The 23,776-nt window shown below is 40.3% G+C and overlaps 1 protein-coding gene and 1 long non-coding RNA gene across 4 annotated transcripts; one reads left to right on the forward strand and one right to left on the reverse strand.

The window, feature by feature from the left end:
• The first annotated feature begins 268 nt into the window (after positions 1-268).
• rpz4 (rapunzel 4) lies at positions 269-23,776 on the forward strand. 3 transcript variants are annotated; one of them, XM_014200782.3, is made up of 4 exons: positions 427-488; positions 13,686-13,754; positions 18,625-18,714; positions 19,324-23,776. In XM_014200782.3, exon 4 carries the CDS (start codon positions 19,374-19,376, stop codon positions 20,547-20,549), a length of 1,176 nt encoding a protein of 391 aa, XP_014056257.3. In that variant the 5' UTR covers positions 427-488; positions 13,686-13,754; positions 18,625-18,714; positions 19,324-19,373; the 3' UTR covers positions 20,550-23,776. The 3 variants fall into 3 exon arrangements, with proteins under 3 accessions (XP_082831452.1, XP_082831453.1, XP_014056257.3); XM_082975326.1 differs by lacking the exon at positions 13,686-13,754 and having other exon boundaries at positions 269-488; XM_082975327.1 differs by lacking the exons at positions 13,686-13,754; positions 18,625-18,714 and having other exon boundaries at positions 376-488.
• LOC106605305 (uncharacterized) lies at positions 12,381-16,220 on the reverse strand. The gene is made up of 6 exons (XR_001328823.3): positions 16,141-16,220; positions 15,217-15,281; positions 14,894-14,991; positions 14,521-14,781; positions 14,236-14,275; positions 12,381-14,064 (listed from the first exon to the last, which is right to left on the reverse strand). It is a non-coding gene; the product is annotated as an uncharacterized LOC106605305 (long non-coding RNA).

Here is a 23,776-nt window from a genome sequence, read left to right on the forward strand (position 1 = left end):
TCATCATTGTGCAATAGTAAATTATGACTTGTATATTCTATCTCTACCTGCAGCTGAGGAAATGTGCCTAATTGGCATGATAACATAATTTTAGAGGGTACTTTATGTAAAAACGTTTAAGCAGAGGTACACTTAGTCATAAACATCGATAGTGATAATTTGTGACAGTTTATTTACATTACTCCCTAAACAATCATCAGCCCCAGCAATATAAACACAATTACCATCAGCAAATGTTTTAATAGCCATGGTAAAATACTTTTGTCAGTTATTTGTCAAAGGAGAGTAAGTTAGTATAGTTTCCATGTTGACCAGGAAAATATGCTATCATTTGTTCTACAACTTGTTTAACCACCACCCAAGTTTAGCTCTCTCCCTATGGGTGTGTCACTTTAACTGTAATATGATAACCATATGACCAATAGGAAGATAAAAACAGATCGGACAAATTATTAGGTTTTCTTCCTCAAACTACAGCGAATGAAAAGGTGAGTTTTTAGACAAACATTATTGCATATGAACATTTCAATGTTTCTTCAATAGGCTTATACAGTTATTGGGATGTTTTCCAAAAGTTATCGCAGCTGTTTTCATTAGTTAAGCAGTTATTTAACGAGTCGTCTGGTAAACTTGGTCATGACTTTTTGAGATCCTACGACATCTTTGAATACGTTACTTTATAATGTCATGTGCGCTTTTAAATAATATCCAATGTTTTACTGTAAGTTGCGCAAAACACAACGTAACTATGTGCACAATGTGAACTTCTGTCAATACAGTCGATGGGCGTTGGTAGCCTAGAATAGGTGACATAATGTACTGGCTTTTTCCAGGAAGTGTTTCTCGTGGCCATAATTATATATTGTCATGATTAAAGTACTGCAGTGGCAACAGTGCTGAATTTAATCAATTGACATATTGTTGCAAGGCCTTATCATATTAATCCACGAGGTATGCTGGCTGTATAGGGAGTTAAACAAGATACTGAAATAAAGCAATTAGAGCCCTTGTTGAACGAGCTAATCGATACATTTCCCATTAAGAGGCCACGTGAACAGCTTTTAACAACAAAACACAACGTAACTATGTGCACAATGTGAACTTCTGTCAATACAGTCGATGGGCGTTGGTAGCCTAGAATAGGTGACATAATGTACTGGCTTTTTCCAGGAAGTGTTTCTCGTGGCCATAATTATATATTGTCATGATTAAAGTACTGCAGTGGCAACAGTGCTGAATTTAATCAATTGACATATTGTTGCAAGGCCTTATCATATTAATCCACGAGGTATGCTGGCTGTATAGGGAGTTAAACAAGATACTGAAATAAAGCAATTAGAGCCCTTGTTGAACGAGCTAATCGATACATTTCCCATTAAGAGGCCACGTGAACAGATTTTAACAACAACAACTGTAATATGATTGCACTTCTCAGCTTGCAAAGATCTATGTCCATTTGTTAAATGCAGCCAGTCATGGCCGGTCAGTGTTTATGTGGGCAAACTTCACAGGATGATTTGGCCACCTCCCTCAACTAGTCCTCAATCGACATAGATACTGTAGCTTACTACTTGTTTGGGCCACTCAAATGTTACCATTTATTCTTGCAGCTTGAAATTATTTTTATTTAATTTAGGACTCAAACCATGAGAAGAAGAAACTACCAAATGTCTATCTTGATGGCCAGATATTGATATACAAATGGATCAGTTATGATGTTGACATTATTACTTCAGTAGGCTTAACTGCTCTTCAGTGGACATCAGTTAATGTACATTTTAAGGTTGACTGTCCTGCTTGTTATTTGGTGAATTGTTGGGCCTGAGATATGCCTCCTTTGTAGAGCTACAGATTATAGCACTTTTGACTCTACCCACTGGGCACAGATGTAAATTCAACGTAGTTTCATTGAAATGATGTGGAAACAACTTTGATTCAACCTGTGTGTTGGCATAATTCTTTCACATCTGAAAATGTACAATAACCATCACTTTACCCTGGATAATTTGTCTGCTTTAGTGCGGTAGAGATACTTCACATACACTCAGACCATGAGACAACCCCTGGGAGTTAGGGTTTTAGTGGAGAGCTGAAATGTCTCATGTTTTTTTTAGCATGGCAGTGTGGATGGCTAAATCAAATGAGATGGATGTTTTTCTATCCTAATGCATGCCATTTCACTTCCATCCAACATTGAACTAGCTTCTAATGCAGATGTTGTATCAATGAGAGCTGTGTCTTTTTCAAAGCCATTTGCACCATCATTTTTATGATAGCTGCTGATCTAATAGTATCAGACCATCTGCTTTTATTTAGTATGCTGGATTATAAATTCTAATCAATTACATTGGCAGGGCTGTCAACTTTTGAAGAAAGCTTGGAGTGAGATTTTCAATGCAAATTTTATTTTCCCCTGGCACAACCCCTAGATGAGGGGTCTGTGGGTCGTTAGGCCTATGACCAGAGTGCAAAATTAAAACCACAGGTCAGGTGTATTCAGGATGCTTTGAACATGAAATGAACACTCAAAAAAACACTTTTTGGGGGCTGAAATTGTAAACATATTTTTTTAGGTGGTTTGACACTTTATTCAGACAGTAGTGAAATGAGATGGGAAGACAGGCACATGGGAAACAGTGGGAAGGTTGGAAGCAGGGATTGATCCCTGTTCTCAGGTGGAAAGTTGTATGTGACACGTGTCGTGGAGTGTTACCACTTTTCAAATGCTCTGCACAAGAAATACTTATATTAATGGTTGATGGCTGTGGATAACCAAATCATAGATTGCGGTATACATTTGAAGTCGGAAGTTTACATACACTTAGGTTGGAGTAATTAAAACTCATTTTTCAACCACTCCACAAATTTCTTGTAAACGAACTATAGTTTTGGCAAGTCAGTTAGGACATCTGCTTTGTGCATTACACAAGTAATTTTTCCAACAATTGTTTACAGACATATTATTTCACTCTATCACAATTCCAGTGGGTCAGAAGTTTACATACACTAAGTTGACTGTGCCTTTAAACAGCTTGGAAAATTCCCGAAAATGATGTAATGGCTTTAGAAGCTTCTGATAGGCTAATTGACATCATTAGAGTACATTTGAGGTGTACCTGTGGATGTATTTCAAGGCCTACCTTCAAACTCAGTGCCTCTTTGCTTGACATCATGGGAAAATCAAAAGAAATCAGCCAAGACCTCAGAAAATAAATTGTAGACCTCCACAAGTCTGGTTCATCCTTGGGAGCAATTTCCAAATGCCTGAAGGTACCACGTTCATCTGTACAAACAATAGTGCACAAGTATAAACACCATGGGACCACACAGCCGTCATACCGCTCAGGAAGGAGACGCGTTCTGTCTCCTAGAGATGAACGTACTTTGGTACGAAAATTGCAAATCAATCCCAGAACAACAGCAAAGACGCTGGAGGAAACAGGTACAAAAGTACCTATATCCACAGTAAAACGAGTCCTATATCAACATAACCTGAAAAGCCGCTCAGCAAGGAAGAAGCCACTGCTCCAAAACTGCCATAAAAAAGCCAGACTACAGTTTGCAACTGCACATGGGGACAAATATCGTAGTTTTTGGAGAAATGTTCTCTGGTCTGATGAAACAAAAATAGAACTGTTTGGCCATAATGACCATCGTTATGTTTGGAGGAAAAAGGGAGAGGCTTCCAAGTGAAAGAACACCATTCCAACCGTGAAGCACGGGGGTGGCAGCATCATGTTATGCAGGTGCTTTGCTGCAGGAGGGACTGGTGCACTTCACAAAATAGATGGCATCATGAGGTAGGAAAATTATGTGGATATATTGAAGCAACATCTCAAGACATCAGTCAGGAAGTTAAAGCTTGGTCGCAAATGGGTCTTCCAAATGGACAATGACCCCAAGCATACTCCCAAAGTTGTGGCAAAATAGCTTAAGGACAACAAAGTCAAGGTATTGGAGTGGCCATCACAACTAGAGGTCGACCGATTAATCGGAATGGCCGATTTAATTAGGGCCGATTTCAAGTTTTCATAACAATCGGTAATCGGTATTTTTGGCCACCAATTTGCCTATTTATTTATTTATTTTTTTTTTTTAACTAGGCAAGTCAGATTAAGAACACATTCTTATTTTCAATGACGGCCTAGAAACGGGGGTTAACTGCCTTGTTCAGGGGGGATTCGTTTTTGCAACCTTCGGTTACCAGTCCAACGCTCTAACCACCTGCCTTACATTGCACTCCACAAGGATTAACAGGCTGCTGTTACGCGAGGGCAGCAAGAAGCAAAGGTAAATTGCTAGCTAGCATTAGACTTATAAAAAACTATCAATCTTAACATAATCACTAGTTAAATACACATGGTTGATGATATTACTAGTTTATCTAACGTGTCCTGTGTTGCATATAATCGATGCGGTGCCTGTTAATTTTCATTGAATCACAGCCTACTTCGACAAACGGGTGTTGATTTAACAAGCGCATTTGCGAAAAATGTACTGTCGTTGCACCAATGTACCTAACCATAAACATCAATGCCTAACAGGAATATTTAGACTTAGCCACCCATTAGATAAAATACGGAACAGTTCCGTATGTCACTGAAAGAAAAAAACGTTTGTTTTCTAAAATCAAATCAAATGTATTTATATAGCCCTTCGTACATCAGCTGATATCTCAAAGTGCTGTACAGAAACCCAGCCTAAAACCCCAAACAGCAAGCAATGCATGTGAAAGAAGCACGGTGGCTAGGAAAAACTCCCTAGGAAAAACTCCCTAGAAAGGCCAAAAACCTACGAAGAAACCTAGAGAGGAACCAGGCTATGAGGGGTGGCCAGTCCTCTTCTGGCTGTGCCGGGTGGATATTATAACAGAACATGGTCAAGATGTAAAAATGTTAATAAATGACCAGCATGGTCAAATAATAATAATCATAGTAGTTGTCGAGGGTGCAACAAGCACGTCCGGTGAACAGGTCAGGGTTCCATAGCCGCAGGCAGAACATTTGAGACTGGAGCAGCTGCACGGCCAGGTGGACTGGGGACAGCAAGGAGTCATCATGCCAGGTAGTCCTGAGGCATGGTCCTAGGGCTCAGGTCCTCCGAGAGAAAGAAAGAGAGAATTAGAGAGAGCATATTTAAATTCACACAGGACACCGGATAAGACAAGAGAAATACTCCAGATGTAACAGACTGACCCTAGCCCCCCGACACATAAACTACTGCAGCATAAATACTGGAGGCTGAGACAGGAGGGATCAGAAGACACTGTGGCCCCATCCGATGATACCCCCAGACAGGGCCAAACAGGCAGGATATAACCCCACCCACTTTGCCAAAGCACAGCCCCCACACCACTAGAGGGATGTCTCCAACCACCAACTTACCATCCTAAGACAAGGCCGAGTATAGCCCACAAAGATCTCCGCCACGGCACAACCCAAGGAGGGGGGGGCGCCAACCCAGACAGGAAGACCACGTCAGTGACTCAACCCACTCAAGTGACGCACCCCTCCCATGGACGGCATGGAAGAACACCAGTAAGCCAGTGACTCAGCCCCTGTAATAGGGTTAGAGGCAGAGAATCCCAGTGGAGAGAGGGGAACCGGCAAGGCAGAGACAGCAAGGGCGGTTCGTTGCTCCAGCCTTTCCGTTCACCTTCACACCCCTGGGCCAGACTATACTTAATCATAGGATCTACTGAAGAGATAAGTCTTCAGTAAAGACTTAAAGGTTGAGACCGAGTCTGCATCTCTCACATGGGTAGGCAGACCATTCCATAAAAATGGAGCTCTATAGGAGAAAGCCCTACCTCCAGCCGTTTGCTTAGAAATTCTAGGGACAATTAGGAGGCCTGCGTCTTGTGACCGTAGCGTACGTGTAGGTATGTACGGCAGGACCAAATCAGAAAGATAGGTAGGAGCAAGCCCATGTAATGCTTTGTAGGTTAGCAGTAAAACCTTGAAATCAGCCCTTGCCTTAACAGGAAGCCAGTGTAGGGAGGCTAGCACTGGAGTAATATGATCAAATTTTTTGGTTCTAGTCAGGATTCTAGCAGCCGTATTTAGCACTAACTGAAGTTTGTTTAGTGCTTTATCCAGGTAGCCGGAAAGTAGAGCATTGCAGTAGTCCAGCCTAGAAGTAACAAAAGCATGGATTAATTTTTCTGCATCATTTTTGGACAGAAAGTTTCTGATTTTTGTAATGTTACGTAGATGGAAAAAAGCTGTCCTTGAAACAGTCTTGATATGTTCTTCAAAAGAGAGATCAGGGTCCAGAGTAACGCCGAGGTCCTTCACAGTTTTATTTGAGACGACTGTACAACCATCCAGATTAATTGTCAGATTCAACAGAAGATATCTTTGTTTCTTGGGACCTAGAACAAGCATCTCTGTTTTGTCCGAGTTTAAAAGTAGAAAGTTTGCAGCCATCCACTTCTTTATGTCTGAAACACAGGCTTCTAGCGAGGGCAATTTTGGGGCTTCACCATGTTTCATTGAAATGTACAGCTGTGTGTCGTCCGCATAGCAGTGAAATTTAACATTATGTTTTCGAATGACATCCCCAAGAGGTAAAATATATAGTGAAAACAATAGTGGTCCTAAAACGGAACCTTGAGGAACACCGAAATTTACAATTGATTTGTCAGAGGACAAACCATTCACAGAGACAAACTGATATCTTTCCGACAGATAAGATCTAAGCCAGGCCAGAACTTGTCCATGTAGACCAATTTGGGTATCCAATCTCTCCAAAAGAATGTGGTGATCGATGGTATCAAAAGCAGCACTAAGATCTAGGCGCACGAGGACAGATGCAGAGCCTCGGTCTGACGTCATTAAAAGGTCATTTACGACCTTCACAAGTGCAGTCTCAGTGCTATGATGGGGTCTAAAACCAGACTGAAGTGTTTTGTATACATTGTTTGTCTTCAGGAAGGCAGTGAGTTGCTGCGCAACAGCTTTTTCTAAAATTTTTGAGAGGAATGGAAGATTCGATATAGGCCGATAGTTTTTTTAAATAATTTCTGGGTCAAGATTCGGCTTTTTCAAGAGGGGCTTTATTACTGCCACTTTTAGTGAGCTTGGTACACATCCGGTGGATAGAGAGCCGTTTATTATGTTCAACATAGGAGGGCCAAGCACAGGAAGCAGCTCTTTCAGTAGTTTAGTTGGAATAGGGTCCAGTATGCAGCTTGAGGGTTTAGAGGCCATGATTATTTTCATCATTGTGTCAAGAGATATAGTACTAAAACACTTTAGTATCTCCCTTGATCCTAGGTCCTGGCAGAGTTGTGCAGACTCAGGACAATGGAGCTTTGGAGGAATACGCAGATTTAAAGAGGAGTCCGTAATTTGCTTTCTAATGATCATGATCTTTTCCTCAAAGAAGTTCATAAATGTATTACAGCTGAAGTGAAAGCCATCCTCCATTTGCGAATGCTGCTCTTTAGTTAGCTTTGCGACAGTATCAAAAGAAATTTCGGATTGTTCTTATTTTCCTCAATTAAGTTGGAAAAATAGGATGATCGAGCAGCAGTGAGGGCTCTTCGATACTGCACGGTACTGTCTTTCCAAGCTTGTCGGAAGACTTCCAGTTTGGTGTGGCGCCATTTCCGTTCCAATTTTCTGGAAGCTTGCTTCAGAGCTCGTGTATTTTCTGTATACCAGGGAGCTAGTTTCTTATGACAGATGTTTTTAGTTTTTAGGGGTGCAACTGCATCTAGGGTATTGCGCAAGGTTAAATTGAGTTCCTCGGTTAGGTGGTTAACTGATTTTTGTCCTCTGACGTCCTTGGGTAGGCAGAGGGAGTCTGGAAGGGCATCAAGGAATCTTTGGGTTGTCTGAGAATTTATAGCACGACTTTTAATGCTTCTTGGTTGGGGTCTGAGCAGATTATTTGTTGCAAACGCAATAAAATGGTGGTCCGATAATCCAGGATTATGAGGAAAAACATTAAGATCCACAACATTTATTCCATGGGACAAAACTAGGTCCAGAGAATGACTGTGGCAGTGAGTAGGTCCAGAGACATTTCTAGATGATAGTTTCCGGATTCGACCATATTAATGACCTAAGGCTCGTATTTCTGTGTGTTTATTATATTATAATTAAGTCTATGATTTGATAGAGCAGTCTGATTGAGCGGTGGTAGGCAGCAGCAGGCTCGTAAGCATTCATTCAAACAGCCCTTCGCTGTGCTTCAAGCATTGCGCTGTTTATGACTTCAAGCCGGGTGGGTATAATTTGTGGAACGTTCCAACAGGAGTCTATTCCAAAAACTTCGTAAATAACAAGGTTGCCAAAAAACAACGCATACAAAGTTGTATAGCGGCAGAATAAGGAGTGGTCTATTTAGGGAGTGGTCTATTTCATTGCGTTTTTCACTCATCACGTTTATTCCGAAAAATGTCTGTCCTCACATGTCTGTTTGCCTATTGACAAACATTAAGAATAAGCTACGTGGTGAGTTGATGCCAATTCGGCAGCTAGTTAGCTAGGTTTGTATGCGTTCCTACTTTGTATGCGTTGTTGGTTGGCAACCTTTTACTTTACGTTTTTTGGAACAGATTCATGTTGTAATGTTCCACAAATTATACCCACCCCTTCAAGCCTATCAACCCCCAAGATTAGGCTGGTGTAACCGATGTGAAATGGCTAGCTAGTTAGCGGGGTGTGCGCTAATAGTGTTTGAAACGGCACTCGCTCTGAGACTTGGAGTGGTTGTTTCCCTTGCTCTGCATGGGTAACACTGCTTCAAGGGTGGCTGTTGTCGATGTGTTCCTGGTTCAAGCCCAGGTAGGAGCGAGGAGAGGGACGGAAGCTATACTGTTACACTGGCAATACTAAAGTGCCTATAAGAACATCCAATAGTCAAAGGTATATGAAATACAAATCGTATAGAGAGAAATAGTCCTATAATTCCTATAATAACTACAACCTAAAACTTCTTACCTGAGAATATTGAAGACTCATGTTAGAAGGAACCACCAGCTTTCATATGTTCCCATGTTCTGAGCAAGGCACTTAAACATTAGCTTTCTTACATGGCACATATTGCACTTTTACTTTCTTCTCAAACACTTTTTGCATTATTTAAACCAAATTGAACATGTTTCATTATTTATTTGAGGCTAAATTGATTTTATTGATGTATTATATTAAGTTAAAATAAGTGTTCATTCAGTATTCTTGTAATTGTCATTATTACAAATAAATAAATAATCGGCCGATTAATCGGTATCGGCTTTTTTTTGGGGTCATCCAATAATCGGTATCGGCGTTGAAAAATCATAATCGTTCGACCTCTAATCACAACGCCCTGAACTCAATCCTATAGAAAATGTGTGGGCAGAACTGGAAAAGCGTGTGCGAGCAAGGAGGCCTACAAACCTGACTCAGTTGCACCAGCTCTGTCAGGAGGAATGGGCCAAAATTCACCCAACTTATTGTGTGAAGCTTGTGGAAGGCTACCTGAAACATTTGACCCAAGTTAAATAAGTTAAAGGCAATGCTACCAAATACTAATTGAGTGTATGTAAACTTCTGACCCACTGGGAATGTGATGAAATAAATAAAAGCTGAAATAAATCACTCTACTATTATTCTTACATTTCACATTCTTAAAATAAAGTTGTGATCCTGACCTAAAACAGGTAATTTTTACTTTAAAATTAGATGTCAGGAATTGTGAAACTGAGTTTAAATGTATTTGGCTAAGGTGTATGTAAACTTCCGACTTCAACTGTACTTGTCCATAGACTGCTTTCAAGTTAAGGACACAAACATTTTGTATTTTGTAATTAGGGATGGAAGAAAATGCTGCTTGCTCTGCAGGAGGGTAGGCCACTCCTGATCTATGCTTCCTAAGTGCTGGATTTTTGAAAATGTTGTTATAACAATTAATTTCACAATCACCCAACCTTCAATACATTTCTAATGAATATCAATATTCGGGTGGTTCATGCCTACTAGTTGAAGATCCTTGCCATCATCTTACTATAGCTAGACAAAATATGTGCATAATACTAAAATTAAATTATATTTGAGGCCTGTGTGACTTATTCCAAACTGTCCATGAATGGCTGCAAAAATACATAGTCTCATACAATTCATTTTCAAAGACACAACTAGGCATATCAGATTTCATATATGTGATTACACTGGCAAAATTGGAAGACGTGGAATAATAAAATAAGTATGGGGGAAAACAGTCTTCTTGCTGACAAGCACACTAATTACCCTATATTTTACCCCATTATTAAGAATGAGAATTGTTCCACTGATCAGAACAAAGTAAAGTAAATAGATAATACAATCTCCTGAAGACAAGATTACATAAATCTGCCCCTTACCAAATCATTTGTATATTTACGAGTTCACAATCTGTTTGACAAAATTATTTTCATAGTTACAAATCAGGTCACCCTACTAAACTTCCCTGCTAAAACAAGTGTGGATTAAATCGACTTTAGTACGTGCTGTCAAAAGGCTGCATTCCTCAATAGAGCTCGCCAGCTTGTAGCCCTAAAACATAGAAATGAGTTACCTCTGGTTCGTTCAGCCATCCCTATTGGAAAAAAAATGAATGGTGAAAGAGTTTTGGAATAAACGCCCAAAATAAGGTCTGAGGTTAACACAGGCTTATGAGATCTTATACGTTTTGTTCTATGAGAAAATAGCAGTCAGTTAACATCACCTTTATGAATTCATTCAAAACGATTAAAAACATCACAAAAAGTGACGTTGGCTGATGAATGTTATCTCATAGAACAAACAAACTTTGTTTACCACAGACCTTATTTTCGGCATTTATCCCAAAACCCTACAAAAACGCCATTAATCTTTCCCATAGGCGTTGTCCGACCAACCATGGGGGAGTTAGTGCCTAAAAAAAGACAGCATTACTATTTCCCCCTATAGGGACGGGAATAACAGCAACATCATTTTGTGGACGTTGTACATAAAACAGAGCTATCATGCTGCTCTTTTTAAACTTTTATAAACTCCGCGGAGAACGCTCTCTCTCTCCATTGAACTCCGCTCTAATCTTGAGGGGAAATTTCTTTAAAACGCGAATCCAATCCCCTTGAACCCTTATATAACTAGACCAATCATATGCTTCAATGTGCCGCAGTTCACAGTGCTGTGGCAAGACAATGGGTGGATTCGATTATGCTGAGCCGCGGGGCACCGGGCAAAGGCCCGTCATGTCAATGGCCGAAAGCAGGAAGGGAAGAGCGCAATTCTCAAATAGAACAGTAATATGTGCCACTCGGTCATTTTGTCAACAAGGCAGCATGGTGCATCTTCCAGAAACATACATATCTCTTTTCCATAAAAGCCATGTTAGAAAATGCTAATTATTTTTCATTGGGAAGGCAGATAACGCGTTTTTATCAAAAGTAAATCACTTTTGCACGGGAACACACAATCCTACTAATTACTACACATGCATAATGATGTCACTTTTGTTTTGAACCAATTTAACCGTTGAACCTGGCTCACGTCGTGGAGGCAGGCCAGTTCTCTTGTCGAATGCAATCAACACTGAGCCGATGCAAAACACACCTATATGGGGGGTGATTCATGCCAGAATTAAGCGTAGTGAAGCTAATGATACCTCTCACCAAGTCACCTAACGTCTTCCTAGCGCCGTGCCGTAAAATAACACCATGAATTAACATGGACTGTCAATGGAGACAAGTTTGTTTCTAAGGCGTCAAACTGCCAACGCATTCACGTCACGTGACATGTAGACGAACATAGTGTTCGTCACGTAACGTGTCAGTTTGCGTGTACGTTTATTAATAATGATCTTACCATGAACACCTTAACGTCTACGTGTTACGTGTTAAAGTGTCTGTTTACTTCAACTTCAGTTGTCGATTTAGCTAAAATAGGCCTATCACCTCAATGCAAAAATTATTAGGCTAGCTGATATCGCAGACACTATTACTGTGTAGATATGCCCATTTCTTGCATCAATACGAACTCAATGGCTTCTAAGTAGCCTAGTGGTTACAGTTTTGGGCCAGTAACCGAAAGGTTGCTGGATCGAATCCCAAAACTGACAAGATTAACTTTTTTCCCGAGCAAGGCAGTTAACCCACTGTACCCCGGGCAACTGAATACGTGTATTTCGATTAAGGCAGCCTCCCTAACCTCTCTGATTCAGAGCGGTTGGGTTAAATGCAGAAGACACATTTCAGTTGAATGCATTCAGTTGTACAACTGACTAGGTATCCTACTTTAATTTTCTTTGTTGGAGGTAGCCTAGGTCTCTAGTAGCACATTCAAAACAACTCAGAAGTCGGCAATCACTGACATCCGACTTCAGTGCGTTCAAGACAACTGGGAACTCTGGGGAAAAAACAAGCTGACTAGGATTTTTGTTTTATTTTGAACAGTCATCGAACTCGGAATCTCTGGACATCTTTCTGACCTGAAAATCACTGATGTCATGATTTGACCTTGTTCCCCCCCACTTCCCAGTTTACCGGATTAACAGACACAATCACTGTCACCATGCAATCCTTCGTCTATACATTTCTGTTGAGATGTTTTAATGGTTAAAAGCAGGGTTTGAATTGAGGGGGTATGTGAGGATATAGGCCTTGTTATAGACGTGCAAAAAGCATATGCTACCACTTGTTTGCTTAGCCATAGGAAAAGCAATGACGGTCCAGATTTTATAAAGCGATCTAGGCTATAACAATGATAAACTCCACGATTATTTCTGCAGTCTACTAGCCTATCGAAGGTCTTGCGCAGCCTAAACATCACAGGAAAATGTGGTTGGCTTATTAAATGCTCTGCAATGTGAGCTATGCCTAATGCAAAATACCAAAATGTTAGAATCGGTATGGGTCTATGCATTGACCAAAGAGCTTAACAGATAACATGAATTATTCAGGAGAATCCTATTGAATCAGGCTATTCATTTCAGTGCAGTTGCATTCTTACGCATATCCTTAGACAAAACGGAACCGAAAACACCCCAGCCTGTTTTGATCACAGATCATGATGAAGCCTGAACATTTAGTCTGTTTGTCATTGATTTAGCCCAGAATTGCCTACAGCTTTGATACACATGAACACCTATATTTAATCTGGAATTGACAAACAAAAACCTGACTAGGATCCCGAATTTCCCCCAAGACAAATGTATTACGAATTAGGATATAAGTATTCCTATTAATTTGCATAGGCTAACCATTGTGATTAATGTTATTTACCATCTTCTGCTTTTTATGAATGAACAGGCATCAGGGTAAACATGTCATTGCAATGCCCCCCACACGCACACATTAATTAATGATACTTACCTTACAGATCACAAAGTGAGCTAATTTCCACTCCATACATATGCAAATACATTTGATTCATACACTGGGTTGTCTGGCTGGTATGTTTTCATTTTAATCAGGCATTCCCTGATCTACACTGAAATAATTTCAGTCTTCAATTACGAAAACAAAAAAATTAGTACACCCTTGTGGTTGAATATATATTGTATGTCTTATGAGCCAATTAATAATGTTGAACTAACAAATACCATCAAGAGATACGTTACAATTTACAGTACCGAACACGTTATGAAGCTGCTGTAAAATATCTAGCAATATTTTAGATTTAGATATATAACTATTGATATTTTTTGGTACATGTTTGACAATTTACTTTCAGATCTGTTTCGTATACTCACATGGCAATCAGACTGAAATACAGAATTCTGGTTTGTGGACTAGAGAGGAGGTGGGTATTGTGTGGATGGAAGGTTCTGCCTGTCACTTGTTTTTCAACAGGTAGTGGACTCGAAGAGGGAAACTGCAAAGTCCAGGCGCTGCTGCCCTCTTTGTTCTGAGTATTTGCAGTGCTAGTGTTTTTAGCTAATCTGTGCATCTCACATTATGTGTCTAGTACTTTAGTGTTCTTGCTATTTATTAGCAGATAATGACAACTTGACAATAACAGTAGCTGATGTAATGAAAAGTTGGAGGGTGGTTGATAATGGAGAACATCAGGTGGATCCATGTCTGGGTGTTCTAGGCAGAATCCGTAGCTCCTGGAGAACAGGAGCAGAGTAAAGGGAACAGGGTAGGAGACAGACGTAAACAAGCAAACAGACAGGTTAAATTATTGTCAGGTATGTAAAAATACAGTTATTGAATGATTTAATTTAAATGTTTGATTAGACATGCAATAATGTTAATGGCAGACAGAAAAGAAAGGATACCTGTCTAATTTGATGTCAGTGGGGTTATAAGGGATGGTCCCTAGAAAAGATAGAGAGATGAGTTGTGAGAGAAACTCCAGGATGGTGTCATGACCACTGGAGTCATACACCTTAACACTACCTTTGTGGAAGTGGAGGTTACTTAACGTGACCCAGTGGTTAACCTTGAGATTGACTATTTGGAGAAACCCCTGGGCCAGTGTTGGTACAGCTGACAGCATGACGATGTCACCCACCACAAGGCAGCAAATGCAAATAGTTATCATCTCAGATTTTTATATTCACCTTAACGGATGTTGACCCCAGCTAGGAGCGAAAGAGCACCAAGCTTTCCCAGGTCTCGCCTTCCTTTCGTGCTTCTTCCAAGCCAAGTCATTCACCCAGATGTCGAAGCACTTGATCGCCTTGATTCTTCTCAGGTGGCTCTCCTTCTCAGGTGGCTCTCCTTCTCAGGTGGCTCTCCTTCTCAGGTGGCTCTCCTTCTCAGGTGGCTCTCCTTCTCAGGTGGCTCTCCTTCTCATGCGCCCTGTCCATGTTCAGTCTCACCTTGATTGAGAATAGAAATAAATGCAATTATATTTCATATTATTACAAATACATCTCTTATATAGCTCTTGGAAGTCCAGAAAATAAATTAACAGCGGACAATAATTTTTACCTGGTCAAAAACCTCAGTCCGTGCCTGAAGGTGGTCTTTCTTCGAAGGCGTTCTAATCTGGTTCGACAACTTCCACATCAGGTGCGAGTATCAGTGACCTCAAAGTACGTTATACGAAAACAGCAAAAGAAAAACACTAAGTCAGTCAAAAAATATATACTACTGTATATGCAATAATGTTATATACAATTGCATTGTGGCGAAGAAATTGAATACACCTAGAATGTACCACATATTTTCCTAAACTAACAAAACCAGGCTAATACGCTGCTAGCTGGTGCTCATAAATGTATAAAACATACTTTATAAATGTGTCAAATTACCTGCAATCATGGGGGACACACAGTATGGATGAATGATGAGTAGTGACCGGATATAAATAGCACTCCTAAAAAATATGCATTTTAAAGTTAGCTACCAACTTCAGAGGGAACTTTAGCTAGCATAAAACCCACATGGAAAACTGAGATTCGGCAAACATATAAAGATTGGCTTATTTGACGCCAAACCAACAGCATTAGTTACTAATAACATAAATTGCTAATGTACGATGTAAAAGGTGGATTTTATGATGTAATGTCAACTTTACACATTTCTATCCCGGGACCATTCAATTTTCAACTCATCCACAGCAATTCTCCATAGATCTGCTGTGGATTACCCAGAATCCCATACCTTTATCACTGAGTGTATTAGACAATGTAAACACACTAATCCACCAGGAGGTGGCATAATACCCATTTTATGCAGGAATTTAACAACTTAATTACACCATTACACTACAAACATTACATTAAACTGACATTGACTAAAACCAACTAGACGAGAGCTAACTACTATAGCGCTTAGCCAAGCAAAATTTGGTTAGCATCAAGCTAGCGAACTGTTAAATGCTATTTTCGTACAAATATTAACACTAACACATTTTATCATGCCATCACATATTTACATATATTACCTAAAGTAAACGGAGCTTTTATTCATAGAAAATAAAACAAATTGGATTTAAAACGTTGAAAAAAAACTTTCTGTACTTTGGACGCCAAGTGAATCCCTTCTCGTTCATGTAAACCATTAGCAACCTTGCCTAACTCCATTAACTTACAATGGGGACAATACCAACCAGTTTTTCTGCCTTCAAACATCACCAAAAACTGCCTTCAAATATCACCAAACTCAAGGAATATGTAATTAACCATGTTACCTCAAAATTTTGAGTCATTATTGCATTTTTGCACATTACATACCGGAGACGGAGAAACGTTCGTTTTCAGAACTAGTCATTCTACATAATGAAGAAGAAATGTTAAATATCTCACTCACTCACTTCATTGACGTCACAGCTCCCCTAGCGGCAGTAATTATATACATACATTAAATGCAAATACCTGGGAGGCAAAATAAACAAAATAAAACATAAAAAATATGACCATACATATGTGTGTCACATACACATGGCATATGCTTGAGTATCACCTTGACATCTCTGATCTGCTTGCCTCAATAAATTAATACTAGAACATTGGTAGCCAGGATTAGCTATTTCAAATCAAATCAAACTTTGTCACATGCGCCGACTACAACAAGTGTAGACCTTACCTTGAAATGCTTACTTACAAGCCCTTAACCTACAGTGCAGTTCAAGAAGAGTTTATGAAAATATTTACCAAATAAACTCAAGTTAAACATAAAATAACAAATAATAAAAAGTAAAACAATAACATAATAACGAGGCTATATACAGGGGTACCGGTACTGAGTCAATGTGTGGGGGTACAGGTTAGTTGAGGTCATTTGTACATGTAGGTAGGGGTGAAGTGACTATGCATAGATAATAAACAGCGAGTAGCAGCAGTGTACAAAACAAATGGAGGGGAGTTCAATATAGCAGCAGCGTATCCAGTCTCCTAATAATTGCATAACGGTGCAAGTTAGACAGCCACTCAAATCACTTCTGCCGCTTGTAAAAAAAATAAAAATAATAATGTCTGTGTCGCCGCCGAGCTCTCAAATACCGTGCCAGTCTCTCACTCTATGAACGGTCACTGCAATCCAGATTCCTTGGGACGTCCTTACCCTAAACTAACACTAAACTTAACAAATGTACATGTATACTTGATAGAGGTGTGGACATCCCAAGGAGCCCGAATAGCACAGACCCTCTGGGAAAGTCTATGAACTGCTCTATTCGACTGAAGGGACCTTTGCACAAAACATCCATTTAATTATTAAAATAATTGTTGCTGAGGCTGTTTTATTTTTTACATTTATTTTATATTATTAACATTTTATATTCATCTAATGTTTGCCATATGAGGTGTGGCGTGAGAAAATTGTCAAATGCGTGTGTCTCACATCCAAGGCGTTGTCAGCTTTGAATCATTGATGATGATTTAATACAGAGTTAAAATCTTTTTTTTTTATTTAACTAGGCAAGTCAGTTAAGAACTAATTCTTATTTACAATGACAGCCTAGGAACAGTGGGTTAACTGCCTTATTCAGGGGCAGAACGACAGATGTTTTACCTTGTCAGGTCGGGGATTCGATCTAGCAACCTTTCGCTTACTGGACCAACACTCTAATCACTAGGCTACCTGCCGCCCCAGGTAGCCTAGTGGCTGTATTGAGTTTGGCTGTATTGAGATTGTTCTAGAGTTCTTGGATTTTCTTAGACAATTCTCTTTCAGTAGTCTCTGTTCTCTATGGGCATAAAGACTGTGCCTCCCCTGACAGCTGTAGGTGATAGATCAGGTTGAGAAATGAGGGTGACATCTTCACTGATCTTCTGCAGTGTAAACCCCCTTGGGACAGACCTCAGCAGCAGACAAAGGCAGACTGAGACGCTGACAGAATAGTTTCCATTGTCTTGTTGCTGTGGTTACTGGCATTACTGTGGAAAATGCACTCCTGCTCAGCAAGTTTAATCTCCAACAGACAGTTTATCACTCCCACACCCTCTGTGGCATTGACTGGACTGGCTGAGCGAGCGTGGTGGGGATGGTGGTGGTAGTTGAAGGGCCAAAGGAGAATGGATTAGGTTTTTATTAATAAACTGTGAGCTTATAACATTGTACTTTGACCTGGAAGTAATTTCATGCCAATTGTCAAGTATAATTTACCATGATTTATTTCAGCAGCGGTGTATACGTTAAACTGTATAATAAATGTTCTGTAACTTCTTCTGTAACATATAAGGATAGTATTAAATCTAAAATGGCCTCCAGGCTGAAATTAGTCTTAATTCCTGCTTGTATTATGTTATTCCAATGGTAGATACTGTATGTGATTTTCTCAAATGTACACTGTTACAATGCACTTAGCACCACCCCTTCAGTCACAGTCTACACTAGTACATCATAGTGTTTGAAGTTACTAATTGGCTTTCTGCTTGCTGTGCATACTTCATACTGTATTTCAGATCTTCATTGGTTGGTTGTTTTTTCCCCATTTGGCACTTTGTTGATGTGTTATACAACACACTTGAATTGAGTGTGTAATGCAGACAATAAATGGTAAATACTTAAAACATTTCTATAACATAAAACCATTAAAACACTACCTTGAAATACACATTTGAAACTCCATAGAGTATCTACCCCTATGTGTCATCCTTCACTGGTGAATTCTCTTTGCATTGTTGCCTTATTGCTCACTGGGTGTGTCCAGCTGTAATCCCAGCAGGCTTGGTTACTGAAATTTACACTGATCCCTCTCTCTCTTTCTTTATCAGTTCTCACTGTGAGGCCAGCAGGGATTCACTCTAGTTAAGAGTTTGAGCAAGGAAGCAGGCTACAGTCCAACAATAGCAGAACAGCTCTACGTAAGTTCAGAAAATAATATACTGTACGGAGGGAGGGAGGGACGGAGGCAATCAACTATATGGGCCTAGCTTTTTAGACTTTGGTATTGCTGTTGAACGTTTCCTTCATTTCAACTAAGGCCTTGAACTGGGGGATGATTTGTTGTCTATATTTTAAATGTTTTAAATGGATATTCAAAGTTGGGGGCAGGTCCGACTTTGGGAAACCCTTCTATAGACCATAGACTTTATCATGTCCAATGTAAATAAACACTTTCGGCCTCACGAGTGGCGCAGCAGTCTAAGGTACTGCATCGCTGTAATAGCTGGGCGCAATGCACGCTGACACAGTCACCAGGTGGACGATGTTTCCTCTGACACATTGGTGCAGCTGGCTTCCGGGTTAAACGAGCATTGTGTTAAGAAGCAGTACGGCTTGGCGGGGTCGTGTTTCAGGGGACGCATGGCTCTTGACCTTCGCTTCTCCCGAGTCCATATGGGAGTTGCAGCGATGGGACAAGACTGTAACTACCAATTGGATATCACGAAATTAGGGGAGAAAAAGGGGTAAAAAAAATGTATAACAGTTCCAATCATCCTTCTGACCATGCCCTTATGCTCTTTTTTCAGATGTTATACTGGTATTTGTTGTGCACTGAATAATAACAATACCAGCAAAGATGGCCAGCCAGCTACAGAAGTTTGTATCAGAGAAGAAGAACATGGTAGAGACTATAATGGAAGTGTTTGAACAGGGAGCTGAGGTGGTGGCCAGTATCGCAGGTGACCTCTTCCCTGTTTTTGCCATCGCTGCTCCCATCTTGAAATTGGCACTGGACAATGTGGAGAGTAAGGAAGCTGCGTTTATGAAGGAGCAGTTCCAGAAGGTTCGTGAACACCTGGAGGTGGTTTCAGAGGAGATGCAGCGGATTAACGAGGAAATCAAGAAGAGCGGCGCGGACGCTGCCTACTTTTCTGTAGAGGAGAACATATCCAACCAGTTCCGCAAGTACATGGACATCCTCAATGCCAAACCCAAGTTTCGTGAGGTCAAAAAGAAGCTTTTCATGGAGCATTTTGTCAAAACAGGTGGCGACAAAAACCTTCATACCCTCTACAGTGCCGTGACAGGAGACAACTTCTCTGGAGAGTCAGTGTTGGAGATTACTCTTAACTATGAGGAGAAAAGTCGACGCGCCATGGAAGACTTCTGTGCCAGGTTGAAGAAACTCTTTTGCATAGGCCTCATCGCTCTGATGGGTTACACCGCACTAAAGGACTGCGATGACGAAGAGAAGCTTCTTCAAGACTGGGGTGAAAAGATGAAGGAGGTACAGGTGAAAATGAATGCTGTCATCGAGGACTGCATCACCAGCTTCTCCAAGCAGGCTGAACTGGATTCCCGGAGGTTGGTTAGGGACCATTCTGACCTGAGCAACCAGCAGCTGGCTGACTCCATTTTGGAGAAGCTGAAAAAAAAGTATGACTGGGTGTGCTGGTCTGTCCGTATATTCAGCTCCCCTTCAGGCCTGTTCTCGAACAAAAAAGACATCCAGTGCCCCACAGGAAAAAGTCGCTTTCAGGTGCCAGCAACAGACGAGAAGCTGAACGTCATGGTGTCCTACAGTGCCTCGCCCGAGCCTCTGAACAAGGCCCACATCCAGCAGCTGATCCAGAGTCAGAAGAAACTCACCGTAGTGGGTACAGCTGAGCTCCTGTTTGAGCAGTTGCCAGGTGCATGTGCAGTCCACACGGTAAAGACTTGCAAAGATCTGGCCTGTGCCTGGAGCTTTGCCGAAGAGCTACACTACTGGGAGGAGCACAAGAACTTCTATGTTTGCGTTCACTATAATTGACGTTTTCTCACTTAAAAATGAATTAATAATTAGCCATAGATACCAACATTATATTCATTCCAATTTGGTCTTTGCACTAAGACTGACATTCCCAAGTACTTTCTCTCTTTCTCCGTTGAGTTCTGATCCCCAGCCATACTAATGAGAAGGAACACAGGGTAACACTTATTATAAAGCATGATACTTACCAAAGACTGTTTTACCTGTTAATCTATTCTTTGTAATGTTTTTCTTTTATGTATCCCCCCTACTCTGTGTTGCCTCTGATAATGTCAATTAAACTTTGGGTCTTGATACATATGCTAAATTGATCAAATCATAGATTTTTTATGAAGTGTGTAAATATAAAAGCCTAATGTTTGTATTGTCTGTAAGAAATCCCTCAACATTTTGCATAACTAGAACTGCATTTTCCCTCTTTATATACAGTTGAAGTCGGAAGTTTACATACACTTAGGTTGGAGTCATAAAAACTTGTTTTTCAACCACTCCACAAATTTCTTGTTAAAATAATATTGTTTTGGCAAGTCAGTTAGGATATCTACTTTGTGCATGACACAAGTAATTTTTCCAACAATTGTTTACAGACAGATTATTTCACTTTCACATAATTCACTGTATCATATTTCCAGTGGGTCAGAAGTCTACATACACTAAGTTGACTGTGCCTTTAAACAGCTTAGAAAGTTCCAGAAAATTATGTCATGACTTTAGAAGCTTCTGATAGGCTAATTGACATCATTTGAGTCAATTGGAGGTGTACCTGTGGATGTATTTCAAGGCCTACCTTCAAACTCAATGCCTCTTTGCTTGACATCATAGGAAAATCAAAAGAAATCAGCCTCCACAAGTCTGGTTCATCCTTGGGAGCAATTTCCAAACGCCTGACCAAGCAGCCGTCACACCGCTCAGGAAGAATACACGTTCTGTCTCATAGAGATGAACGTACTTTGGTACGAAAAGTGCAAATCAATCCCAGAACAACAGCAAAGGACCTTGTGAAGATGCTGGAGGAAACAGGTACAAAAGTATCTATATCCACAGTAAAACGAGTCCTGTATCGACATAAATTGAAAGGCCGCTCAGCAAGGAAGAAGCCCCTGGTCCAAAACCGCCATAAAAAGCCAGACCACGGTTTGCAACTGCACATGGGGACAAATACTGTACTTTTTGGAAAAATGTCCTCTCGTCTGATGAAACAAAAATAGAACTGTTTGGCCATAATGACCATCATTATGTTTGGAGGAAAAAGGGGGAGGCTTGCAAGCTGAAGAACACCATCCCAACCGTGAAGCACGGGGGTGGCGGCATCATGTTGTGGGGGTGCTTTGCTGCAGGAGGGACTGGTGCACTTCACAAAATAGATGACATCATGAGATAGGAAAATTATGTGGATATATTGAAGCAACATCTCAAGACATCAGTCAGGAAGTTAAAGCTTGGTTGCAAATGGGTCTTCCAAATGGACAATGACCCCAAGCATACTTCTAAAGTTGTGGCAACAAAGTCGAGGTATTGGAGTGACCATCACAAAGCCCTGACCTCAATCCCATAGAACATTTGTGGTCAGAACTGAAAAAGCTTGTGCGAGCAAGGAGGCCTACAAGCCTGACTAAGTTACACCAGCTATGTCAGGAGGAATGGGCCAAAATTCACCCAAATGTATTTGGCTAAGGTGTATGTAAACTTCCGACTTCAACTGTATAAAACAGCACCTTAGAGTGAACTTTCACTTGCAAATTCAATTTCAACTGCTGCAATTTACATTCATATGGCACAGTGGAGGCTGCTGAGGGAGGACGGCTCATAATAAGGGCTGTAACGGAGCAAAAGGAATGGTATCAAACTATGTATTTGACACTATTCTACTCATTCCTTTCTAGCCGTTCCCATGTGCCCCTTCCTCCCCAATTAAGGTGCCACCAACCTCCTGTGATATGATGACAACTCAACTGACATTTTATCATTCCTGTCTCTGTTATTTTAGCACACACTGTTATTTTAGCACACACTGCTTCACTGAACCTGCTCCCATTCCATGTGATTTGATCAACCAACCCACTACACAGTCATGCTAAGACATATTATTGCTGTGAAGGTGGAGGAAGATCTGCTTCTTTACTCATGAATGCCTAGCATAAATATGCTCGTCACATCTTTACCTGTTGTGATGTGCAACAGAAATTGTGGTATCACAGGTCATCCCGACTCAGTCCATAGTTCCACAACCCTATGAAGTACTTACATTTAGTATCATAATGTTTAACCCATTCCACTTTCCATGCATTCATTCTATTTTGCACCTTTATTTTCTGAGGAATTTTACTAGTTTTATATATTTTCTTTTACAAAACATTTTGATCTGAAGTGGGTGCTTCACGTTGGTGGTAGATGACATCTGGAAAGGTGCTATATACACTACCAGTCAAAGTTTTAGAACACCTACTCATTCAAGGGTTTTTACAAATTTTTTACTATTTTCTACATAGTAGAATAATCGTAAAGACATCAAAACTATGAAATAACACATATGGAATCATGTAGTAACCAAAAAAGTGTTAAACAAATCAAAATATAGTTTAGATTTTAGATTCTTCAAAGTAGCCACCCTTTGCCTTGGTGACAGCTTAGCCCTTATCCTCTGCAGCAGAGGTAGCTCTGGGGCATCCTTTCCTGTGGGGTTCCTCATGACAGCCAGTTTCATCATACTGTAGCGCTTGATGGTTTTTGCGTCTGCACTTGAAACTTTCAAAGTTCTTGAAATTGTCCAGTTTGATTGATCTTCATGTCTTAAAGTAATGATGGACTGCCGTTTCTCTTTGCTTATTTGAGCTGTTCTTGCCATAATGCACTTGGTCTTTTACCAAATAGGGCTATCTTCTGTATACCACGCCTACCTTGTTACAACACAACTGATTGTCTCAAACGCATTAAGAACACAAGTCATTGCACCCTCTTAAACTAAGTAATAAGGACTCCGTATTCAACATTATAAACTGGCTGGTTTGAGCCCTGAATGCTGATTGACTGACAGCTTGGTTTCTCAGACAGTATACCACCTGTATGACAAAACATTTTATTTTTACTGATCTAATTACGTTGGTAACCAGTTTATAATAGCAATACGTCACCTCAAAGGAATTATTATTTTATTCTAGTATCTCTATCAATATGCCTTACTTGTATCACACAATTACTGTATCAAATAAAATTAAGGATGGATATTA

This window comes from Salmo salar, chromosome 05 (assembly GCF_965601325.2).
Source record: "Salmo salar chromosome 05, fSalSal1, whole genome shotgun sequence".
In the NCBI taxonomy this organism is placed as follows: Eukaryota; Metazoa; Chordata; class Actinopteri; order Salmoniformes; family Salmonidae; genus Salmo; species Salmo salar.